We start from the raw sequence: 24,877 nt of genomic DNA on the forward strand, positions 1-24,877 counted from the left end.
TCTGAATCACCTGGGGATCTTTTAAATATCCAGATTCCTGGGCCCCATGGACCAACGAGTCTGATTCAGTAGGTATAGGATGGCATCCATCATCTCCTCTATTTTTAATTTGCTTCCTGAGCAAATTTTTGATATGCATCCAGATTTGGGATGTTACTAGGGTAGATCAAACTCTTTGTGCCTCAGTTTTGTGATGTAAATGTGATCTGTAGACTGTAATCATTCCTCAGATGGTAGAATTGAGAAAGTTATCTTGCATAATACACTTAGGACACTGGCACGTATTTGTAAGTTTTCTTTTTTTTATGTCTATTATTTTTGAGAGAGAGAGAGACAGCACGCGAGCATGAGCGGAGCAGGGGCAGAGAAAGAGGGGGATAGGGGATCTGAAGTGGGCCCTGTGCTGACAGCAGAGAGCTCCATGCGGAGCTTGAACTCACAAACCTCAAGATCATGATCTGAGTCAAATGCCCAACTGACTGAGCTACCCAGGTGCCCCAGCACTGTGTAAGTTTTAACTCTTCTATCAGTCAAGTTCCAATAGGGAAGGCAAAAAACACTGTGAGTCTTTAAAGCAAAGGGAGCTTAATACAGAAGTGATGGAGAGGCTGAGAAGTCAAATAGAGGACAGTGATGTGACCTACAGATTAGGCAGCAAGAAATCATCCACCACTGAGCAGGAAGAAGAGAGGGAAACGGTGGTGTTACTGGAGCCCAGAGTCTGGCAGAACCTGGAACCACAGCAGGAGCTGGAGCTGTAGACAAGACACAGCCTTTGCCAAGACACTGCTGTAGGAGAAGAAATACCCTGGCCTTTCCATTGTCCCACCCTCTAGTCTCCCTCTAGTGCTTCCCACTGTCCGACCCCAGCAGGAAGTTATCTCTCAAGGGAGCCTGGGAAACCTAAATTGCAGGTCACCTGCCTCTTAGAGGAAGGATGAAGAATGGCTTTGAGGATAGATTATTATTATTATTTTATTGTTATTATTATTTTCCTTAAGGCCCTTTTTGGCCATACACTTCTCAAAGTCTCTAGACCTTGGCCAACCACAAGTCTTCAGGGCTTTGTGAGTGCTTATCGATTAATTGATTCTGTGTGCTCGGTGTACACACATACATAAATGCTTGGCCTCTGATCTCTGGAAACTGACAGCTCAGACCTTGGCAAAACTTCACCAGTGCTGAAGGCAGCACAGCCCCTCCCAAGATTCACGGAAAGGGAAGGAATATGGATCAAGTTTCTTGCTGGGGATCAGCTGTCTCAGCACCTTAAAGGATTCAGAAGTGATAGATGGAAGGAGTTGGCCAGTGACATTGCCAGACAAAAAGGAAGGTCTCAGAAAAATCAAGAACAAATATAAAGAAGTAAGACTATGGAATCGTTTGTTCAGAGCACTGGGCAGTGGAGGGGAGGGACAGGAAATAGGACCTCACCCAGTTTTAAGGCTACTTCCTAGAAAAGACTACAAAATACCCGCTTGTCTTTGGGACACATCCCCATAAATGTGCTGTGTGGGAGTGGAGATCTGGGAATTTTTGCTACCAAAAATGGGCAGGAAAGCTCTTTCTAAGTGTTTCTTGGAGGACCCAGAATTTAACCTTGAACCAGGGGCAAATATGTTTATTTTAAGAGGTTTTTAAGAGAAAGGATTGGATATTGTGGAATTCTTCCTAATATACCAAAGACCTGCTTCACAAATTCATTCTTCCAGCAAATATTGATGGATAGCAGCTTGGCAACTGGTTCAGGCAATGAATGCTGGAGTGAGGCAGAACTGGGTTGCACTGTGGCTCTGCCTCTGCCTTAGCTGTGTGGTCTTGGGCAAGGGACTTAACCCCAGTTTCCTTGTCTGTGAAAAGAGAATAATATGAACTACTATGTCAAGTTGTGAGGATTCGAATGAGTTCATGCATAAAAGTAATTAGTACAGAGTCTGTGTCCAGTGCGTGCTCAGGAAATAGCAGTAGTTCATTTTATTATGACTTGTTTTATTTGTATGACACTTTGCAAAACATTTATCTCTGTATTAGCTCATTGGATCTCTCATCAGGAAGATCTTGTTGATTTCATCCATTCAATAAATACTTGAGTATTTTATGCTAGGCTGTTCTAGGCGCTGAATGTACAACAGTGAACAGCAGACAAAAATACTTTTCACGGGCATCTGGGTGGCTCAGTCGGTTAAACCTTCATTCATCTCTTGGTTTTGGTTCAGGTCATGATCTCATGGTTCATGAGTTCAGGCCTGACATCAGGCTCTGCACTGACAACGTGGAGTTTGCTCGGGATTCTCTCTCCCTCTGTCTCTCTGGCCTCTCCAGCTCTCTCTCTCCCCCCTCCCCCACCTCTCTCCCAAAATAAATAAATAAACTTAAAAAATTACCTATCTTTCACAGAGGATACACTCAATGAGGGGAGAGTGACAATAAATACAATTTAATAAGCACTTATGTTTATAATGTTCTAAAGTGCTTTACAAATAGTAAATCATAACCTATGAGGAAGGTATTATTATGCTTATCCCATTTTCTAGATGAGACTGCTGGAGCACAAGAGAGTTGATCAAGGGTCTTACGCTCTACCAACTGAGCCAGCCCGGAACCCCTAGAGAATACTGGAACACACGGGAGTTAGAATCACCTACCTAATCCCATAGGTCAGAAAAGCTGGATTCAGGATTCAAAGCCAGACAGTGGCTCTTGCCACTTACTCTTTTTTCTTTTTCTTTTTCTTTTCTTAGAGAGAGAGAGAGGGAGGGAGGATAAGAGAACACAGGCAAGTGAGTACACAGGGGAGAGGGGGCAGAGGGAGAGAGAGAGAATCTTAAGTAGTTTCTACCCCCAGCACAGAGCCCAAGACACGGCTCGATTCCACAAACCATGAGATCATGTCTTGAGTCGAAATAAAGAGTCAGACACTTAACTGACTAAGCTACCCAGGCGCCCCTGGAGTCCTTGCTCTTAATCATTACTGTGTGTTGCCTCCAAAAAGAAAAAAAAAATTAATGTATGTACTAATAAATTAGTGTGTGATAAATGCTCTGAAAAAATAAAGCAGGGTGAAGGGCGAAAGAGGGTGATGGGAGAATGCTCTCTATGCATGATGGTCAGGGAAGCCATCTCACAGGAGCAACATCTGAGCAGAGGCCTGAAGGAGTGAGGGAGAGAGGCAGGTGGACGTCTTTGGGAAGGGCGATCCAGCAGAGGGAAGCACAAGTCAGAGGCTGCAGGCAGGCCCGCGCTTGGTGTGTTCACAGAACCGCAGGGAGGCAAGTGCTGGAAAAGCAGAGTGAGTACAAGATGAGTCAGGGAGTGAAAGACACCTCAGGCTGGAAGGATGCAATTGCCTTTCACTGAGATGGACAGATTGTGAGAGGAGCAGGTTTGTAGGGGAAGTCAGAAGTTCAGTTTGGGATAATTCTCACCATCACCCATCAAATAGGAACGACTAACTCCAGAGGGCTTTGCGGGATTAAATAACTCACCCCGGGTCACCCAGGCAGTCGTCTTTAGAGGCAAGGTTCAGACTCTGTCAACCTTAATTTCAATGCCACAGGCCTTTCCCAGGTTGGGTGGTGTGGGGGAATCTGGAGAAGTTATATTCTGATCCCTGACCCGGAGCTCCCAATGAGGGAGAAAAGGGGTGCTAGAGAGTGAGGTAGAAAGACAGAGGAAAGTAACAATGCCAGAGACTGCACACCACAGTAAGTAGCATGAGTTTATTATTTATTTATTTTGAGAGAGAGCGAGAGAGAGCAAGCACATGGGAGCATGCTTGGGGGAGGGGCAGAGGTACAGAGAAAGAGAGAGAGAGAGAGAGAGAGAGAGAGAGAGAGAGAGAGAATCTTAAGCAGTCTCCATGCCCAGTGTGAGCTGACACAGGGCTGGATCTCAAGACCTGACTATGAGATCATGACTGCCAAAATCAAGTTGCATGCTTAATAGATTGAGCCACCCAGGTACCCCTACCAGGAGTTTAAATGCAGACAAGAAACTCAGGAAAAGTGTAATTCTTGTTTTTTTAATCAGAGAAAAGTTTACTTTTCTTATGTTCTTTTCTTCTCTCTCTCTCTCTCTCATTTTGTGTACTTCTTTTCGAAAAAGCAAAAAATGAAAGACTCCTGGCTCTGTGTACGTGGAGGGTGTCCCGGACAGTATAGACATTCTGACTGCTGAAGGCCATGCTCTGTCAGAGATGGGAAGGCCCCAGAGGCTCAGAATTCTACCCAGGCAGGTCTTTTTCTACAGACTGCCCCTAGAACTGATGCTTTCCCAACATGACAAATGTATATCCCCAGACAAGACCTCTCCCCCAGACCTGGTGTCTCCAACCACAGCCTCCTCAACATGCTACTACCAGGCATCTCTAAACATGCCCCAATTTGAAGTCCTGATCTTCCCCCAATTCCAAACTTGTTCCATCTGCAGTGGGATTCCAAGAAGCCCAACCTGAGATGGACTCATGTGCCTGGATGACTTACTAAGGAAGCGATCCCAAGAGGAGTAGGTAAAGGAGTGGGAGAAACAGGACAAAAAAGGCCCTTAGCGGGGCATCTGGCTTGCTCAGTCAGAAGAGCATGTGACTGTTGATCTCAGGGTCGTGTGTTGGAGCCCCATGTTGGGTGTAAGATTATGAAAAAAATAAATTTAAAAAAGAAGGAGAAGGAGGGGAAGGAGAAGAAGAAGAGGAAGGAGACGGATAAAGAGAAGAAGGAGAAGAAGAAGAAGGAGAGGAGGAGGATCAGGAGGAGGAGGAAGAGGAGAAGAAGAAAAAGAAGAAGGAGGACGGGGAGGCAAGAAGCTGAACAGGGGTGTGATTTCAGACCAAGTCCCCAGAGAGTAGCTTCAGCCTGATCCCACAGAAGAATGCTAGATATAAGTTACTCTGAATTTGTCAGGCTGGGGGAAAGGGACCTGGGCTTCCATATTCCTGTACCAGTTGGTTATTGGCTAAGAGTTGGGGAAGTGAGCTCCTAGGCACTTCCTTACAAGAGCAAAGGAACCCCAGTAGCAGACGGGCAGGTCTCTGAAGAGGGTCACATGTGCAGGCTGCTAGAAGCATCCGCACACACAAGCCAAGAAAGGGGAGCTCAGAAACCATCAAAGGGATCTCAGGGAGGATCTGAGTGGTACCCTCGCCGTGTCTACTACACATACCTTCCCAAACTCAAAAAGTGGTGTTGCCATCCTGCTGGTTGCTCAGGCCTCAAACCCTGGAGTCATCCTTGACCTACTCTTTCTATCACACCCATATCCAATCCTTTAGCCAATCTTGTTGTTGGCAATATCTTTATTAAAAAAAAGAATTTTTTTAAGTAATCTCTATGCCCAAAATGGGGCTTGGATTTCATGATCGGGAGCTCAAGAGTCCCGTGCTCTACTGACTGAGCCAGCCAGGTGTCCTGGCTGTATCTTTAAAATATACTCAGAGCCTAATCACTCTTTTAAAGTAACTTCTTAAAAATCGTGGTAGAATTCATGTAACATACAGTTCAGTGGCATTAAGTACATTCACATTGTTGTGCAACCCTCACCACCATCCATCCACAGAACTCTTTTCATCATGCAAAACTAAAACTCTGTACCTGTTCAACATCTTGTTTATTCATGTGTGGATGGACACTTGGATTACTCCCACCTCTTGGCTATTGCAAATAATGCTGCTATGAACATGGATATTCAAGGGGCCCCTGGGTGGCTCAGTCAGTTAAGCGGGCTGACTTCAGGTCAGGTCATGATCTCGCGGTCCGTGAGTTCAAGGCCCGCGTCGGGCTCTGTGCTGACGGCTCAGAGCCTGGAGCCTGTTTCAGATTCTGTGTCTCCCTCTCTCTGACCCTCCCCCGTTCATGCTCTGTCTCTCTCGGTCTCAAAAATAAATAAACATTAAAAAAAAAAAAGAACATGGATATTCAAAAAAATTTTTTTAACGTTTATTCATTTTTGAGAGACAGAGAGAGACAGAGTATGAGCGGGGAAAGGGTAGAGAGAGGGAGACACAGAATCTGAAACAGGCTCCAGGCTCCGAGCCGTCAGCGCAGAGCCTGACGCGGGGCTTGAACTCACGAATTGCGAGATCACGATCTGACCCGCAGTCCGACACTCAACCTACTGAGCCACCCAGGCGCCCCGAACAGGGATATTCAAATATCTAATTGAGTCCCTGTTCTCAATTCTTTTGAGTATGTATCTAGAAGTGGAATTGCTAGACCATATGATAATTCTATTTTTAATTTTTTTAGTAACTGTCATGCTGTTTTCCACTGTTTTCCATACTGGCTACACCATTTTACATTCCCACCAACAATGCACAAATGTTCCAATTTTTCCATATCCTCACCAACACTTGTTATTTTCTGTTTTGTTTTGGTTTTTAACCCGATCATTTCTTGTCCCTTCTATAATGTCCACCCTAAACCAAGCCTTTTCAGTTTTTGCCTGGATGATTGCGGTAGGATCCCAGCTGACCTGCCTGCTTCTACCCTCATCCTCTGCGGTCTCAATACTACTCCTCTGCTCAAGGTCTCCAGTGCCTTCCTTCCTTCCCACTCAGTAAAACCCAAGTTCTGACAGTGGCCTATGATTTATTCCCCACCCTTCCAACTCTGACTCATTTCCTACTTGCTCACTCTACTCCAGCCACTGTCTCTCTCTCTCTCTCTTTTTTTTTTTCTGTCCCAAGTGAACTACTGCCTTAGGGCCTTTGCCCAGATTTCTCTGCCTGGCATACTCTTTCTTCAGAATCCTTGTGTAACCTGCTTCTTCACTTCCTTCAGGTATTGTTCAAATGTCCGTTTCTCATTGAGGCGTCTGGACTTTGCCCCTTGCTCACCCACCCCTCATCCATTTTCTTTCTGTCTTCCCCCATCCTGCCATGTGATTGGGGAGAATGACCCCTAGACACTCCACTACTTGGGCTTTCTTGCCCTCAGGCTTCTGGGTGGGTTTAGTCCATGGGAAGCGCTGCCAGGAGATGAATGGCAAGCAGAGAGAGATGTTGGAGTTTTCCCACATCCTCCCTGCTCTGGGCAGTGCCTGTGTCTGCTTGGACACAAGCTGCATCTGGGAGGGGTGGTCCTTCATTCTCTAGCTCTCCCCAACCCCCAACTTTCAATGACACCATTTCTTCCCTTTGCCCTTCAGGCTTCAAAGTTCTAAGGCCTTTCTTCTGTTGTGGGTCCCTGGTGCCTCAACATCCCTCTTGATTCTCTGAACCCTGCCCATTCCTCTAGTCCCTTCACTAAGACTTGAACCACCTGACCTGGAGTCTGTCTTCTGCTGGACCCTGACTGAAACACCTTCCAGATCACTTTATGTACAATTTCCAACCCTACCTTATGTCTCATGAATTGGCACTTCCCACCTGGTTCTTGTTCATCTACACAGCATGTATTATCTAACATACATTTACTTATTTGGTTATTTTCCTTGAGTCCTTCCACCCCCACACTTGAGGATGGAAGGTCCAAGGGTGCAGAGTTATCTGTTTTGTTCACTATTGTATCTCCGGTGCTTGGCACATAGCATGCTACCAGCAAATATTTGTTGAATGAATGAATGAATAAATAAATGACCAATAAGGGGGAGCCACAAAGAAGACAGGAGTGTGGTCCAAGTTGCAGGCAGAAGAGCTGACTCTCCATTTCTCCTCTCCCCGCCCTCTCCCGGAATGCTGAGTGCCCTGGAAGGAGGCGGAAATGAGCGCGCTCAACAGCCCTCTAGCCGGGTGTTTACTTAATTAGGGCCTGTATCTCGAGGCTCGTCTGTGTTTAACGGTCCACCTAATGGCTTCATCTGGTTCCGGGCCGGCTCAGCGGAACCTTCGAGGCGAAGATAGGTGGAGCCACGGGGTACCCTCTGGGGTCTTCGCTGCCACCATGCTCCCCAGCGCGGACATCTAACCTTCTCTCCTGCACGGAAAGCGACCCCTGCGGAGGAGCGTGGCAAGCAAGGCAGGCTTGGAGCTCAGCAAGCTGCCTCAGGCTATTCCTGCGCATTGTCCACGCCCAACCCACAGCTGCTGGGACCACAGGCCAGATAAAGGAGCTCTCCCCTAACACCAGATGCCAATTGCTTGCTTCTACCATCAGCCGTGAAATTGAAGGGTTGCAGTGTTTCTCATTTCTTAGTTTGGGGAATGTGAGGGTGCCAAGGAGGACAGACACCATTCACGAGGCAGAGGACAAATGAGCCAGATCCTAAAGCAATAATACCAGGCAGCATTTGGGCACTTGTTCTGTGCCAGGTACTGAGATTTGGTTTTAAACGTATTAATTTAATCCTCATTTATATGTAGTAACTCACTTAATCCTAGTACTTTACAGGGCAGATGTCTTAATAGTCCCATCTGATGCTCACAGTCCCATTTGAGCCTCAAAGAGGTATTTCACTTGCCCGAGGCTGTAGCACTAATCGTGGTGGAACACAGGTTTGAACGCAGGTGGTAGGGCCCCAGAGCTGATGCTCAGCTTGAGAGAGGACTACCATGGTCTCATGGCAAGTGTCATCCTCATAGCCACAGGACTGGTAGTTGGAAAGCCAGGGAGGCCACCAGGTTAGCCCTTGAGGGCCAAACAATCTCTAATTAGAGACTCTAGTCCCCTCCTCAAACCCCTGAATCTGAGCTGGGGAGGACGAAGGAGAGTGTCGAGGAGGTGTCAGCTTGGGTTCTCAGGGCATCTAGAGAAGGTGGAGAGACCTCAGGGAACTGGAAGATGGGGAAACTCGGCTTGATTGGGAGAAGGCTGGCAGAGTGGAGGGACTGAGTCTCAGGACAGTTTCTGTGCCTGGGGCCCAGTTGTGTTTCCTGAAGAGGGAAGCACTTCAGGTCTAAAGTAGGTCTAAATCCCAGCCCCGCTGGTTCAGCATTTCTCGAGAAGGTTGGTGGGAGAAGGGTGGTGGGAGAGTGGTTGCCAAAGGAGGCTCACTGGAAGGCTGCTTGCATATAACAGTTTTCACTTATATCAGTATTTCAGATCAATAAAAACAGCCGCATTTTGAAAAGTCTTTATTTTTTATTTTGAGGTGGGGTGGGAAGGGACAAGACAGAGGGAGGGAGGGAGAGAATCCCAAGCAGGCTCAATCCCACGAACCCTGAGACCGAGACCTGAGCCAAATGAAGTCTGACGCCCAGCCAACTGAACCACTCAGGAACAGGTAAATGTCTTTATGTTTTTTTTTTTTAAGTTTTTATTTAAATATTACTTAAAGTTGGGACGCCTGGGTGGCTGAGTCCCTTAAGCATCTGACTTCCGCTCAGGTCGTGATCTCACAGCTGGTGGGTTCCAGCCCCGCCTGGGGCTCTGTGCTGACAGCTTGGAGCCTGCTTTGGATTCTGTGTCTCCCTCTCTCTCTGCCCCTCCCCCGCTTGCGTTGTGTCTCTCTCAAAAACACTAAAAAACTTAAAATAAAAGTTACCTAAAGTTGAGAAAGTGTTATTTATATTTAATGGGGGAAGGGGATTGCTGGAGATGGTGGGGCTAATAACCACCCTTCTACCTTGCCCAGTTGGGCCCCACGACAGCCTCCGAACTCTGTTCCAAACTGGGACCTTCTCTCCAGCCTCCATTTGTTCGGCTGTGCAGTGGACGTAATGAGTCTTCCGCAAGTTGCACCTCACTGCCAGTTTTAAACCTTACTCTGTGTCCTCGAAGCGGGCTGGCTGGCGTGGGAGGTGGAGAAAGAGGCAGTGGGCAGCCCGGGCTGTAGCCGGGTGTGGGGCGGACACACCCGGCCTCCATCAAAGCTTTGGATAACAGAATGCCTCGGGGGAGTATGAATGGGGCGCCTCTGTTTCCAGTCGGGTTCAGATGCATCTCCACTGTTTTTTCCACTGTAGCCGCAAGGCACAAAACATTTTTCTTCGCGTGCTGCGGAGGCTGAGGAACGGGGTGGGTTTTTGTTGGTTTGATTTTTGTTTTTTCCCCTCGAACCCGGAATCCGTGAGACAAGGCCTCCGCGCCTGCCGGGAGGAGCTCCAGAAAAGCCGAGGGATCCCTGGAAGGCATCAAAGAGGACCGGAGGGCGTTCGCCGGTGCCTCGACCAAGCCAGCCGCGGCCCCACCTGCGAGGGGGCGGGACCCTGCGGCGCCGGACCAATCAGCACCCACCTGCGCTCACCTGGCCCCCTCCCGCTCGCTCCCGCGGGCTGCTGCTCGCAAAGGGGAGCGGAAAGCTTAGCCGAGCGCTAGCCCGCCGTCGCGGCAGCTTCGTTCTTCTCTCTCCAGCCATGGGACTCCCTAATGGGTTTCTCGCGTCCCTCCTCCTCCGCCTCCTCCTCCTCCTTCAGGTACTCCACTGTCTTGCCCTAGCCCGGGCCGGGCAGTTCTGGCTGCGTGGGGGTCCGCAGGCGGTGGTGGCGTCGGGGAGAGTGCGGGGCTGGGCTCTTTGGAGTCAAGGTGGCCCCGAAAGGCCAGTAAAGAATCTCGGGATGGGTATGCAGAAACCGGGCATGCCTGTGACCCGGCCTCCCTCTTTCCCCCTCTTCCCTCAGGCGCAGGTCTGCTGGCTGCCTCGCGTGGCCTCCGAGCCGTGCCGGGCGGGCTTCGGGGAAGCTGAAGTGACTTTGGAGTCGGGAGGCGCGGAGCTGGAGCCCGGCCAGGCGCCGAGGAGAGGTAGGACCCTCCGGGAGGTAGCCCCGTGGAACCGCAGGGCGGGGGGTCGCACGTGGTCCGCCGCGGTGTGATCCGCGCGAGGGGTGTCCAGGCCGGGGCGGGGGACTTCTGGCGCCGCCGGCTCCGCCTCAGGTATGGAGAAGGCGCAGAAAGGCTCTCGGGGGCTAACGCGCGGGTGGATGGCGGACCGAGGCGGATGGAGAGCATAGCGCCCTCTGACGTCCAACCCCTCTTTGCCCCTCTGCGGCGGCTTACCTTGACCTGCTTCGGGGTGCGAGGCGCCTGCGCTCCTCACCCAGCCTGGACGTGGAAAGCTCTCCCCCACTGGCCCCAGCAAAGGAATGCGCGGTCCACATTCCTCCCCCAACCCCCGCGCAGGTGTGGGGATGAGCCGTGCCCCGGGCAGCCCCCTTCGCCCCTCTCGGGCCCCCTTTGTGTACCGTGCTTTGTGTCTCCCGACAGACAGACCGGGTCTGTTTCTCTTCTTCGCGCTCCCCTCCTCCGCCCCCCTTCTTCCCCGCCTTCTGGAATGCACTCTTAACCCTGCCCTTCCCGGAGGGCCTGAGCCCCCGCAGCCTTCCTGGAAACTGGGCTTGGCACACCTGGGCTGGGGCCATCACGCACTTGGGGACACCCCCGCCCCACCCCACCCCCGTGTTGAGACTGGAATGTTAGGGTACTTGGGGGAATTGGGGGGGGGGGTTCCCAAGCTGGAAGGTCTTGAGCTGAGGGGGCGGTGGTTGGGTGATCAAAGCATGTTTTTGATCACCCAGTTTACTTGTGTCTCCCTCTCCCCACCCCCACCCCCACCCCCAAGTTCAAAAACTGGAGAGTGGGGAGTCACTTTGGTGTTAGGAGACCCCTGCAGCTGCCGGCTGATGGGGGCCCCTTTGCCTCCATCCAGGACAGTGGGGGTTTCTCCACGGATCAAACCCAAGTTCTTAAAAAGAGCTATTACCCAGGATCCTTGGGTGGGGTTCCAGAGGATCCCTAACTTGTGAGATTGTTTAAGAATTTGTGTATGCATTTTCCCAGGGAGAGGACCTACAGTTTACCTGGCTTTCAAAACAACTAAAAACTGTTGCCACCTAGCATTAATCTAATGCCCTCGTCAGCATACCCCTCACCCCACATACAAATTTCCACAGTTTGAATGTTGGGGTGTCAGTGCCTAGGGGACAGATGGCTCTCCTTTGTTTCTCCAAAAGGGGACTGGGGTCTGGAGTTTGTTGGGGCCTTTTTTTTTTTTTTTTCTTTTCCCCGAATAACCTTGCAGATTGACAAAACAATTAACACCCAGGCTAGGCCAGGCTCCTTAAACTCTTGGCTGTAGGGAGCCAAGCAGAGGCATTAAGAGGCCATGCCTCATAAACTTTAAATTCTTGCACATGGGTTTATTACTGACTGGCTAACAAACTGCAACTCAGCCAACCTGTAAAAATGTTACCTTGGGCAGGGCCCCAAATCCAATTCCGGCTCCCTGAGGAAGCTTTATTGGTAACCAGACCTCTGCCAGATCTGTACTCCCCCTCATTGTCAAGTTCTCTGGCTACAATCTCGTGGCTTTTGAGTGTTGACTGTGCCTTATCTTTCTTACTGAAGCAAGAAATATCAGATTAACTGTCACTTCACTAAGCTTGAGGTTGTCGAGGGGAAGCGGTGATCAGGTTTTCGATTTCATGGTCCGGTTGGCTGGTGAATGCTTCCCAGTGACGTCAGGCATTTTAAACCTTTTGAGAAAATTCTGCTTTCTTGGATGTCTGGTTTATGGTTGTGAAAATGGTGGGTTCATGCCAGGAGCACACCTGGGTTATAAAAAAAAAGGGGGGGGGGAGGTTAATGTGCTTGGCTAACCTTGAGCCTCCCTGCAACATGACTGGTTCTTAGAGTGGTTTTCCTGTGAAATAGACTGTTGCCTTCTTTTTTAAGTAAAATCGAGTTTCTCAGTCCAATTGGTCTCAACTAATTGACACACCTCAACAGAAAATACTGGCATTTCTCTTCTTAGTCCTCAGTTGCTAACATCTTTCTACCTCCCCACCTCCACCCCAGGCTCTCTGTCCTCTGTGCACAGGATGGATCCAGCCATGTTGAAAGGGTTATCCTGAGGGTACATACAAACTCTCAAGTTTGGCCAAGCAGACAAGTTTCCTTATTGCTAAGGAACAATTGCCTCTGTTGTTCGCCCCTGGGTTATGAATATCACAGGTGTCTATGAAGTCGAGCTCAGAGAAATTATCTGATATAATTAATACCTTGTTTGCATGTGCACTTTCCTCTTCAAAGCACTTCCACAACTCTGAGCTTGCTTTGTCCTCCTGACATTCTCTCAAAGCTGGTAAGGTAACTATTAAACAGCTTGAGCTCTTAATCTCAGAGTTGGTACTTCAGAAAACCTGTAGCCCAGCCCTGCTGGAGGTTTTAAAGGTGGAGAAACAGGAACAGCTTAATGGATTCAGTTTGCTAGGCTGAACAGCTCATGAGCTTCCGTGAGGGTCACAAACCATCGCTTGTACCTTTAGGTTTATTCCCAGGACCTGATACTTCACAGGATGCCCAGTAGGTGTTCACGTGAATCATGACAATCTGCTGAAGGTCTGACTATTTTACAAATGAAACCTGAGTGGTTGTGGCTTCACGAAAGTCATTACTACAGTGACTTGAATGGAAGTTTCTGACTCCTGAGTTCAGTGGCATTTTTTACTACCAGAAAGTGGGAAGTGGATGAAATGAAGTAGAATGTTGGAGCGCCAGATCCTAAAGACACCAGTTACCACCCCCTGTCCTAAGAGCAATTAATCATTTGTTCATTCTTATCGTAAGGTTTTCCAGAAACATTCCTGTAGGGAAACTGGCTTTGATACAGTCTCTAAGTGTCCTAGTGGTGGGGCTTGGGTGCCTAGACTAAGAGCAAGAGGTTAATCTGGAGGAAGAGTTGGAATGTTCTCCCCACCCCCACCCCACAGTCTGGGGGGCTGCCTTCAAGTGTGGTCTGGAAGCTAAGACAAAGAAGAGGTGGGAGGAAGGAATTTGCATGGTATTAGTACAGTGATTAAAAGTGATTGACCTAACTGTGGTCTATACATCATTAATGGCAAACAGTTGAGAGAGGCAGCTTAATTACAGTAAAAGAAATCCAGTACTTCATTATGGCCCCTCAGCAGGTTCAACTCACCCTTAGTCAGTGTTTGAGTAAGATTAAAGCTAACCCTCATTAGCTTCGGTAGGAAACTTCAAAGTTCAGTAATGAATCTGACTGAGCATGAATTCACTTCAAGATGGTTTGGCTATTTGAACTTGTGTAAAAATTGCCTTTTGTTTTGGGGCCTCCAGCCTGGGCCATGTCCTCTGTTTTTACATTTTGTTCTTTCAGTAAACATATATTTAGCATCTGCATGTATCGGGCAGGATTCTAGAACTACGCAGGATTCTAGAACTACGGCTAAAGCAATTAACAAAACTAAGCTCCTGCCCTTGGGGAGCTTATAGTCCAATATTTTTTATGCTTACGATTGTCTTGCAAAGCAGGTGGTGGTAACTCCCTTTTGTTGTAAAAGAGGGTAAGCAACTTGGTGTGAGGTCACGGGGGCAGTCAGCAGTAAGGCCAGGATTTTAAATCCAGTGGGATTTCACAGGGCCAAATAAATCTGCCTCAGGAATGAATTATTTGGGAAATCAGGCTTTGAGCATGGCTGGCTGCCTTCCTGGCTCAGCAGCAGACTGGGGTAGGTTGCTAAAGCCTGTTGCACATCACTGTTAGCTTGTGCTTGGGGAGCAGGTCCCAAACCTCTAATCTCCCTTCCCACTTCCTCACATGGCACTCTGTTCCTAGGTTACCCAGTGCTGGGTGCCCTCACCTCCCTGCTGTGTGATGAGGAAGGCATTGCTTACATTAAGCAGTGGGTTTCTAAGGCTGGAAACTATAGTTCTGCAAAGCATTTGGAGGATGATGGAGGAGCAGGAGGGAGAGAAGGACCTCCCCTGTCCAAATCAGTTGAGGCTTTGGTTCTGAGGCTGAACTGTCTCCATTCAGAGAATCACTGTTATTGAAGAATAACATAAATGGAGGAAAGTGCCCAAATGCTAAGTGTACAGCTCAATGAGTGTCACAGATTTAAAACACCCACATACCAAGATCAAGAAACAGCATTGCCAGCACCTCAGATGCCCCTTCCTGTTCTCTACCCTTCCCAGCAAGAAAACCACTATCTTGACTTCTAATACCACAGGTTTACTTGCCTGTATTTGAATTTTATGTAAAAGAACCATACAGAATATCCTCTTGGGTATCACACATTTTGTGAGATGCTTCCATAGTTCTGGAGGTAGTTGTAGGTGATTCTCACTGTCCTGTAGTATTCCATTATGTGACAATTGACACGTTTACTGTCGATGGGTATTTGAGGAGTTTATGGGTTTTGGCCATTATGACTGGTGCTGCTGTGAACATAATCGTTCCAGTCTCCGTGGACGGTCTCAGCATACACTATCTGTTAGGTACATACCTGCGAGCATAATTGCTGGGTTAACTGAGGATTACCTGAGTATCTCAGTACTGTGGCTGTTGTACTGAGAAGTCAGCTTTTATTTTTGAGAGGGAGGGAGGGAGGGAGAGAGAGAGAGAGAGAGAGAGAGACAGAGCATGAGTGGGGGAAGGGCAAAGAAAGAGAGATACAGAATCTGAAGCAGGCTCCAGGCCTCGCACCATCAGCACAGAGCCCGATGCGGGGCTCGAACCCACAAACTGTGAGATCATGACCTGAGCCGAAACCAGGAGTTGGATGCTTAACCAACTGAGCCACCTAGGTGCCCCACCCTTGCTGGATTTTTGATTCTCCCTTAGCACTATGCTAAGAGACAGCAAATCTTATTATGTCTTTGGTCACATCCTTTGTGTTGAGGGAGAAATCCTTCCCTTTATTTGTCCTTAAGCCAATGCCTGTTATTGTCCCCCCAAATATAAAGGGAATCTGGAAATGGCCCTGGGTTTCTTAGATGAGGGCTTCCTGGATGATGTTTATCCTGGACAGTGTATAAGTGGGCAACAAGTTCCTCACATGGATGAGGTGGTTAAATCTAGCTCCTGCCTCATTAGGGAGGCAGTGAAGTGTCTGAGACCCAAGGCCCAGCTGAGTGGTCATTCAGCCAACGAATATTAGTAGATGTTCAGAGATGACAAAAACCCATAGCTCATTAACATCATGAGCTCCGCAATTAGAGGAGGAAGCAGATCAGCCACCAGGCAGTTTTAACTATGAATCTGACCTGAACAGGTATTTATTGAGCACCTACTAAGTGCCAGATACTGCTGTTCTAAGTGCTAGCGTTCTATTAATGAGGAAAACATGCACAAAACCCAGGCTTTGGGGGCCATTTACCTGCTAGTGGAGAAAGATAGACAAAATAAGTTATATATATATGTTTTTATATAAGTTATATATATGTTTATATATATATCTCACATGTTGTATATACATATGATCCAGCAGGAAGTGAGGGAGAAAAAATATGGAGTCAGATAAGAAAGGCTGCTGACATGTTCTTGGGGGGACCTGAAAGAAGTGATGTCCACACTGAAGTCTGAGGAAGAATTCTGCAGGGGAGTTGAGGTATGAGAGGTAGCAGGGAGTTTTCCTGGCAAGGGAACAGCATGGGGGCCAGGAACTTAACTACAGTTAGTCTGGCTGGACCATGGAGTGTAAGGTGGGGAGAGGTAAATAAAAGAAGTAGGCAGGGCCCAGTCCAGTTTAGACTGTCACCCACCCCATCAGGGAGGCAGCAAGGTGTTTGGGAAAGGCACATGTGGCTGAAGTCCCAATTATGCCTTCATGGAAGCCAGAGTCGGCTGAAGTCTCCTTTGGAACCAGGATGCTGGGCCCCACCTCCAGCATCTCTTCCTGACTCCCCTTCCTGGCTTTTCTCAGACCTCGGGATGTTATAAGTCTCAGTCAAATTTCCCCCCTCATTTCATTTAGTTACCTGTCATTGCCAGGCAGCAGGGCTACCCGCAAGGAAGGGCTCAAAACAAAACAACCAAAAAAAAATCACAACCTAAATACCATTTACTGAGAGCTTACTGAGTTCCAGAGACTATGCTATGTACTTTATGTAATAAGCCCTTAAAATCCTCCTAAAAGCCCCACTGGGGGAGGGGTGAAATTGGCCCCATTTAGCTGGACAGGAAACCTAGGCATGTAACTTTGTAACCTATCCGAGGTCCCCCAGCTAGTGAATTGTGGAGGTAGGATTTGAACCCAGCTCCCTCTCCCTGAGTGTGAGAGAGTGGAAGAGGTTGTGAGTCCTCTGACCCCAGGCATGCTAAAGGAAGATGAGAAATAGTTAACTTCTGACCCAAGGGATTTGAATTCCTTTTCCCTCCACAGGCCTCTTGTTAATCACCAGGAGCTGGAGTTGGGGGGCGGGGGTATTTCTTTCCAGGACCCCTGGCCTCTTCTAGGATGTGGGAGGACAGGGCAGGTTCAGATACCAGGCCTGATAGCAAGCACTGTCTCCAACAGTTCTCAGAGAGAATCTGCCTTCTGGCTGGTTATCTTCTGCCTCTCCTCACCCCACCCCTACCCTCCCCGCCACCCCCACCTCCCCGCCACCCCCACCATGCTCTGAGTGGAGGAGCTTGATATACTCTGCCTCCCTCCCCCTCCCCCAGCCAAATCTGGGCATCCTCGCAATTCTGGGTCACTAGAGCATCAGTGGTCTGCAAATTCCTCAAGCTGACAGAATCCCCTCCAGGCTATGGTAGTGGGTCTGGGGTGCCGGCATCCTGCTATGCTCTCAGTAAACCAAAATGCCTTATCCTGGAAACAAAGCCAAACAGACACCTTCCTTTCTCCCCTTACCCATCTTTGAACTCAGAACTCTGACTCTGTTGTCTGACATCCGAGGAGAGTGCTCAGAGCCAGGGCCCCACAGCCAGGAGGTGGGCAAGTTGGTGGCTGCTTTCACTTCATGAGAGCCTCTCTAGGCTAAACAGACCTCCAGGGAGGAGAGATCTGTTCTCCACTGGGACACCCAGGCATCTCAAGAGCTGGATGAGGAGATCAGGCCAAGGAGGCACAATCCCAAGGTTTCCTCTTCCCTCTCAATCTCAGGACCCTAACTTTTGCTTAAGAGCACATAAGATTAGTTCAGTGTTCCATCTCTCTTACCAAGAAACCTTAAACCTATGTGGAGGCTAGAAGTAGGTTGATCTTGCCTAGAGTTCTGACCTCAGGGTCTCATGTTAGTTTTAGGAAGTCCTTGTTCCCCTGGAATTCATTGTGTCCAAGACTGCCTATGTATTTTTCTGAGATGACGTGCCCCCCCCCACCGCAAATTTGGCAAACCTAACATATTCTACACTGTCCCCACAAACCGCCCGCCCCTGCCGCCAGCCCACGTCCATTCAGTTCTTCAGAGTCTTGTCAAACCCAGTGGTGGGGACAGACCTGGTGGTGTGCATCTGGGCACAGGCAGGGGAAGATGGGGGTTCTCAACTTGGTTTCTTATCCCAAACTATGTGGTCTGAGGCAAGTTACTTCGGTCCCAGCTCCTCGGCCTTGAGGCTCTAACTGTCCTGTGTGTGAGAAGTGCCTTCATGTCCCTGGAGCTATGAGGAGGTGGACTGCTGGCTGGTCACTAAGAGGGCAGGATTGGAGTGCTATGCTACTGTGCTGGGCATCTTGCTTAAGGCTGGCTGCCTTTTCATAACGAGTCTCATCTTGTTGTAGCTTCAGGCAGAGAGAAAAGATAGCTGCTTGTGGGCTCTTCGTCTACAAGCCAGAACAAGGTGCCAGGCCCACACCCTGCCCTCTCTTTGTGGAGTCGGCCTCAGCCAGAGCTTCCCACCAGGGCTGCCTGACCTGCTATTTTCTTGTCTTTTATGGTCTTTTTCCGCTTCTAGAATTCTCCTGCATTCCCCAGCTGGGACTCAACCACACTCCAACTGGTTTACCAGTCAGTGTCTTTGGCCCCTGAGTCAGTAGTTTGCAAGCTTGGCTGAATATCAGAATTGCCTAGGGAGCTTTTTATTATTATCACATCCCCCTCCATATGTACCATTTTATATTGTTTATTAGGGTTGGGCTGGTTGGTTGGAATTTTACATTAATACATGAATATATGTTCACTGTAAAGACCGTGTTTTTTAGTAAAATATGTAGCACTTAGTATGTGACAGGTACAGCTCTTACCATCTTATATGTGTTATATAATTATATTTGTGTGTGTGTGTGTGTATATATAAATATAAAATGTTTAATCACCATAACATGCTTGGGAGTAGGTACTGTTATTATCCCCATTTTACAGATGAGGAAACTGAGGCCAGAGAGGTTGAGTAACTTGCCCAAGATCACACAAGTGGTCAGTAGCAGAGCTTGGATTAAAATCTAACTAGCCCAAGCTTTAACCACTGAATGCCACTGCCTCTCAATAGAAGCAAACCAGAAATAAACTCATGAAAGTTCTTCCCTTTCTTAGTTCTCCTGCCTAAGGATGAGCACATCCAATGGTTTAATGTGAATCCTTGTAGACCTTTCTCTTTAGGGGAAGCTTCTGTGTGCATTCAGGAATTTTTAAAACAAGAATTGGGAGTGGGGCTCCTGGGTGGCTCAGTCGGTTGAGTGTCTCTCTCTCCACACTGCCAGCGTGGAGCCCAACATGGGGCTCGAACTCACAACTGAGATCATGACCTGAGCCAAAACCACGAGTTGGAGGTTTAACTGACTGAGTCACCCAGGTGCCCCTGCAACTTGCCTTTTTAATTGAATCACAGGCATCTCTGCAGACTGTTAAATACACATCTATCTTGTTTTTAACAGCTCCATTGTCCTCTATGTGGTGGATATACATGATTTATTTAGCTAACCCAACTTGTATCTTTTGCAGATGTGGAAGTGGGGAGGAGTTAACATAAAAGTTGTAAAGTGTTTGGATTTTCAGAAATCTGACTGTCAGGAATCACCTTATTAGGAAAGACTGCTGGAGAAGGATGATCACATGAATTGTTCATTTAACCCCATTCAGATAAATTAAGCTTTTATGTTTGAGTAATACCTTTAAGATAGGCTTTGCAGTAAGCTTAGTAAGGTTACTATGCTGTTTAAAAATCATTAGTTTTCACACCAACTATTGTTTGATGACTTAATTATCTGAATGTTTCAGATCATCAAAAATTTTAAAAATGTAAACTGCTTAATTCAGAAGTAAACTGTCAAATCTCTTAGCACTTGCATTATTTTCCTTGGGTGTTGAGAGCTTGAAAATGTGGCATTCAGGGGCGCCTGGGTGGCTCAGTCAGTTGGGCATCTGACTTCCACTCAGGTCATTATCTCATGGTTTGTGAGTTCAAGGCCCACTTTGGTCTCCCTGCTGGCAGCACAGAACCTGTTTCGGATCCTCTTCCCACCTCTCTGCCTCTCCCCTGCTCTTGCTTTTTCTCAAAAATAAGTAAACATTAATTAAAAAAAAAAAAGAATGAATTCCTAGAAGCAAAATTGCTAGGTCAAAGGACTTTGATAGTTCACTCAACAATTACTGAACACTTACCTTGTATCAGGCACTGAGCTAAGTGTTGAGATACAGTGATAAGCAAATTCTAACATAGTCTTTGCCTTTGGGCATATATTGAGAGTATTAAGGGAGATAGGCATTTAGATAATAACAAGTAAACATATAATTACAGTTGTAATGAGTTATACGGCAGGAAGTTACATAGAGCTTTCCTGACAAAGTAACCTGCTTTGGGATGTGAAAGATGGTGGGAGTTAACTGGGTAAACTGGAGTGAGAGTGTAGGGAGACACTGTTCTAGACAGAGGGAGCTGCATGTGCAAAGGTCCTGTGGGAAGGGGGTTATGCTGTATTTAAGGAGAGTACTACTGTGACTAGACAGTGGAAACTGAGAATGAGCACATTCAAGAACAAAAATGGCACACCATGCATGAGTTTCAAACAAGGAAGTGATCTTATTTCATTTTCTCAAATGTATCATTTGTTGCATTTTTAAAAGATCCTTTTTTTAAAAGGGAAATATTTGCACTCTCAGGGTGAATATGATGTGGTATGTACTAAAGTACCATGAGTAGAGATGAAGAGGCATAATGAGTCTTGGTGATTGACTTGGAAGGAAAGTCTGAAGGGGAAATGGTCATAGAAGATGATGACTCTAGCTAACCATATGCCAGGCACTGTGCTAAGTATTAACTCATTTAACTGACATAGATACTATTAGCATCATTTCATTTTATAGGTGAGGAAACAAATTTGCCCAGGGTTGGTGGTGGAGCCAGAATTTGAGCCCAGGTACTCTAGACCCAGACTGAGCTGCTTCTGAGACCCAGATTTTGGGTTTGAGTACCTAAGTGAATGATATGTCATTTCTCTAGGAGACAGTGGAAAAGAACCATATTTAGGCTGAGATCATGGATTTGGTTTTTGACATACTGATTTCAAGTCACCTTTAAAACCTCCAGGGGGTGATACTGAATAAACAGATAAATGTGCTGTTCAGAGGAAGGATCTGGATGTTTGAAATCTTGATAACATCTTTTGAAGTGCCCTCAAAAAGCAATTCCAATTGGCCTATTTCAGAGAAATGAAACAATTAGGAGCTTTAAAAAAAATTTTTTTTAATGAACATTAAAAAAATTTTAAAAATAAAGTGTTTGGATCTATATTCATACTGAGGTTGGTTTATAAGGTTTATTTTAATACTATTTGTATAGACTTGGTAATAAATGTATCCTGTCTGTAAAGTGAAAAGAAAATTTTTTTTTAGTGTTTATTTACTTTTGAGAGAGCTAGAGACAGAGGGATGAGCAGGGTAGGGGTAGAGAGAAAGGGAGACACAGAATCTGAAGCAGGCTCCAGGCTCTGAGCTATCAGCACAGAGCCTGATGCAGGGCTTGGACTCATCAACTGCGAGATCATGAACTGAGCCAAGTCAGATGCTTAACCGACTGAGCTCCCTAGGCACCCCCAGGAACTTTTAAAAACCAATAAACTGCCTTCCCAAGATTACCTCCAGATGATTCAGAAGAAGTGATGGGTGGGCTAGAAGTAGGGGATCTGGATTTTCAAAAATTCTCCAGGTGAACCATTCAGCTATGAATGGGAACCAATGCTTTTAGCTACCAGACCCTTAGTTGCTATCCCAGATGTCCCAAGGTGATAGCTAGGATCCCTGTTCTGGTATGGTTGTTGAGGGTGGGAATCCTTAAGCCAGACAGCACACTTTATGCTTAATTCTGAGTCAGCCCTATCCCAAACTCCAGGGTGCTGTGGAGTACAGCCCATCTTGGGTTTCTCTCTGCAGATTATAAGGGAGGACCCCCCCTGCTCCCAAGGGTAAGGAGGAACCTGAATAATGGAGCTCTTTGCAGAATTTTCAACAGAGAGACAAAAGGAACTTGCTAGAAAGAACTGTTTTCTCCTCAACAATATGGGGTTACCATACAACTTTTCTAGTCAGGAGAGGGGGGAATCACAACGTCTCATTCTGATAACAAATCAAAAACATGTTTATGGAAAACTGGAAGATAAGCAAAATGGAAGCCCACCATCCATAAAGGACCTTTGTCGTTTCAAATGAACATTTTCAATAGATCTTCCAGGTCTGTTTCCCTAACCAAGTGTTCACTGATGCCTGATCTGAGGGAAAAGGCCTGAGTTCCACTCCACTCCTTCACTGCCCTACACTTCACCCTCCAGTCCCACTTCCCTAGCAATCCAGCTTCATCTTCTACTTTGGTGGGTAGGAGAAGGCTCCATGCCGAGGGCCTCTAGAGCTCCATTGGCCCCATCTGCTGGAAGACCCAGGTCCAAGATGAGCGGTGCGTTGAGGGGGCCATCTGCCAGGTATGGCAACACTCTGCCAGGGTCACGCTGTTGTCCAGGAGCTGGCTGTCTATGCAAAGCCACTGCTGCCCCTGTAGCCACTTTCCACCGAGTGCTTCCGCTCGAGCACAGTACTTGACTCCTTGGCGTGCCCTAAAATGGTGATCTGGTAGTGATGAATCATCAGGAACACCTCTATGACAGCAAGTTGGCTAGCTCTGCTCTCAGCTTTTGGAAGGAGAGTCTAGGTCCTGAGGATGGCCTTGGGGACCCCTGGAGCCCCTTGGCTTCCCAGCATGCCTTATGGACTCTCCCCACCCACTCCCAGCTTCCTTTGCACCTGCTCCCTTGACCCAATCTAAGTGCCTTAAGTTAGGTCTTGGTCACCCTCTGCCATCTTGGTTTCTTTTGCTTCTGGGATTGTTGGTTCTGGGGATAGCTGGGCCACCTTACTGGTGCCAAGACTCAGCCCCATTCTCTTTCTGTGTCTTTTCTTCCCCCATCTCTCTGCTCTCTTCTACAGGTATAAAAATACTAATATTTTGTAATTGTCAAACTATGAATGATTGCATTGTGGGGCACCTGGCTGGCTCATTTGGAAGAGCATGGGACTCTTGATCTCGGAGTTGTGAGTTTGAGCCCTGTGTTGGGTGTAGAGATTACTAAAAATAAATAAACATAGGGGCGCCTGGGTGGCTCACTTGGTTGAGCGGCCGACTTCGCTCAGGTCATGATCTCGTGGTCTGTGAATTCGAGCCCCGCGTCGGGCTCTGTGCTGACAGCTCAGAGCCTGGAGCCTGTTTCAGACTCTGTGTCTCCCTCTCTCTGACCCTCCCCTGTTCATGCTCTGTCTCTCCCTGTCTCAAAAATAAATAAAACATTTAAAAAAAATAAATAAATAAACATAAATAGATAGCTGTTTTGTGACCTGTTTTTGTTTTTTTTTTCTGAGCAGAGCAGTTTTTCTTTAATAAATGCTCTTTTTAAAAAAAAGTTTTTATTAATTTAAGTAATCTCTACACCCAATGTGGGGCTCGAACTCAAGAGCCCAAGATCAAGAGTTGAACGCACTTCTTACTAAGCCAGCCAGGCACCCTATAGGTTTTCTTTCTTTTTTTCTTTCCTTCTTTCCCTCTTTCTTTCTTTCTTTCTTTCTTTCTTTCTTTCTTTCTTTCTTTCTTTCTTTCTTTCTAACTTAAAAAACTATTTTTATGTTTATTTATTTTTGAGAGAGAGAGAAAGAGTGTGAGCAGGGGAGGGGCAGAGAGAGAGGGAGACACAGAATCCAAGGCAGGCTCCAGGCTCTGAGCTGTCCGCACAGAGCCCGACGCAGGGCTTGAACCCACGCACTGTGAGATCATGACCTGAGCTGAAGTAGGACACTTAACTGAGTGAGCCACCCAGGCGCCCCCTTTCTTTTTAACTTTTTAAAAAATGTTTATTTACTTTTGAGAGACAGTGAGAGAGTGCAAATCAGGGAGGGGCAGAGAGAGAGGCAGACAGAGGATCTGAAGCAGGCCCTGCGCTGATAGCAGTGAGCCCTCTGCGGGGCTCTAAATCACAAATTGTGAGATCACAACCTGAGCCGAAGTCCAATGTTTAACTGACAGCCACCCAGCAGCTACCCCCCACCCCCCCACCCCCTGCCCATAGGTTTTCTTTTATGACATTGAATGCTGTAGGTGAGACCTTTGAGTGACAGTGGCACACATAGTTATTCTGTTGAACGTTAAGTGGTTGAGACTGACTTATTTTTTTACAATCTTTTTTTTAATGTTTATTTCTGAGAGAGAGGGAGGGAGAGAGAGCATGAGCAGGGGAGGGGCAGAGAGAGGGAGACTCAGAATTCAAAGCAGGCTCCAGGCTCTGAGCTGTCAGCACAGAGCCTGATGCCGGGCTTGAACTCACAGGGCCTGAGATCATGACTTGAGCTGAGGTCGGACGCCCAACCGACTGAGCCACCCAGGTGCCCCTAATTTCTTTTTTTTTTTTTTTTTTTTAATTTGAGCAACAGTTATGGATATAATTGCAGGTATGGTTTTGTCCTGTCTGGGATGCTTTCTGGCACAATTCCTGGGCCAAAGGGCTTGTTTAAGGCTTCTTAATTGGCAAAAACGTTGTGCCACTTTACACTCCCCTCCTCCCTAATAGTATATAGCAGCACCTGTTTCCAAAGTATTCCACAACACTTGTTCTTTTGTGTTTCTTAGTGAACTTTTTTCTATATGTAGTTTTACTCAGGAAAATGCCAGAATCTTTTTTTCAAGCAATTTTGCATACTTACCCCAGAAAGCAGTGATAGCTATGAGCACACGTTTGCTTTATGAGCTAGGTCTATCCCTAAGCCAAGCCAGAATGGAGACTTGATTATCTTTCTTCCATCCCCCACAAGCTTCCTTTGGGCTGCAATACTTTAAAACTGATAATACCCTT

At 47.3% G+C, this 24,877-nt stretch overlaps 1 protein-coding gene across 4 annotated transcripts in view; it reads left to right on the forward strand.

Annotated features, from left to right (window-relative positions):
* CDH3 (cadherin 3) overlaps positions 1-24,877 on the forward strand; it is a 114,443-nt gene that overhangs the window by 58,214 nt on the left and 31,352 nt on the right. For 2 of the 4 annotated variants that reach the window (XM_058709687.1, XM_058709688.1), the window contains one exon: positions 10,490-10,610. In XM_058709687.1, coding sequence (XP_058565670.1) covers positions 10,490-10,610 — 121 coding nt within the window. Of the gene's footprint in view, positions 1-9,017; positions 10,286-10,344; positions 10,611-24,877 lie in introns of those variants that run through there. The other 2 variants (XM_058709686.1, XM_058709685.1) reach the window with 2 other exon arrangements.

This window comes from Neofelis nebulosa, chromosome 17, assembly GCF_028018385.1.
Source record: "Neofelis nebulosa isolate mNeoNeb1 chromosome 17, mNeoNeb1.pri, whole genome shotgun sequence".
Taxonomy (NCBI): Eukaryota; Metazoa; Chordata; class Mammalia; order Carnivora; family Felidae; genus Neofelis; species Neofelis nebulosa.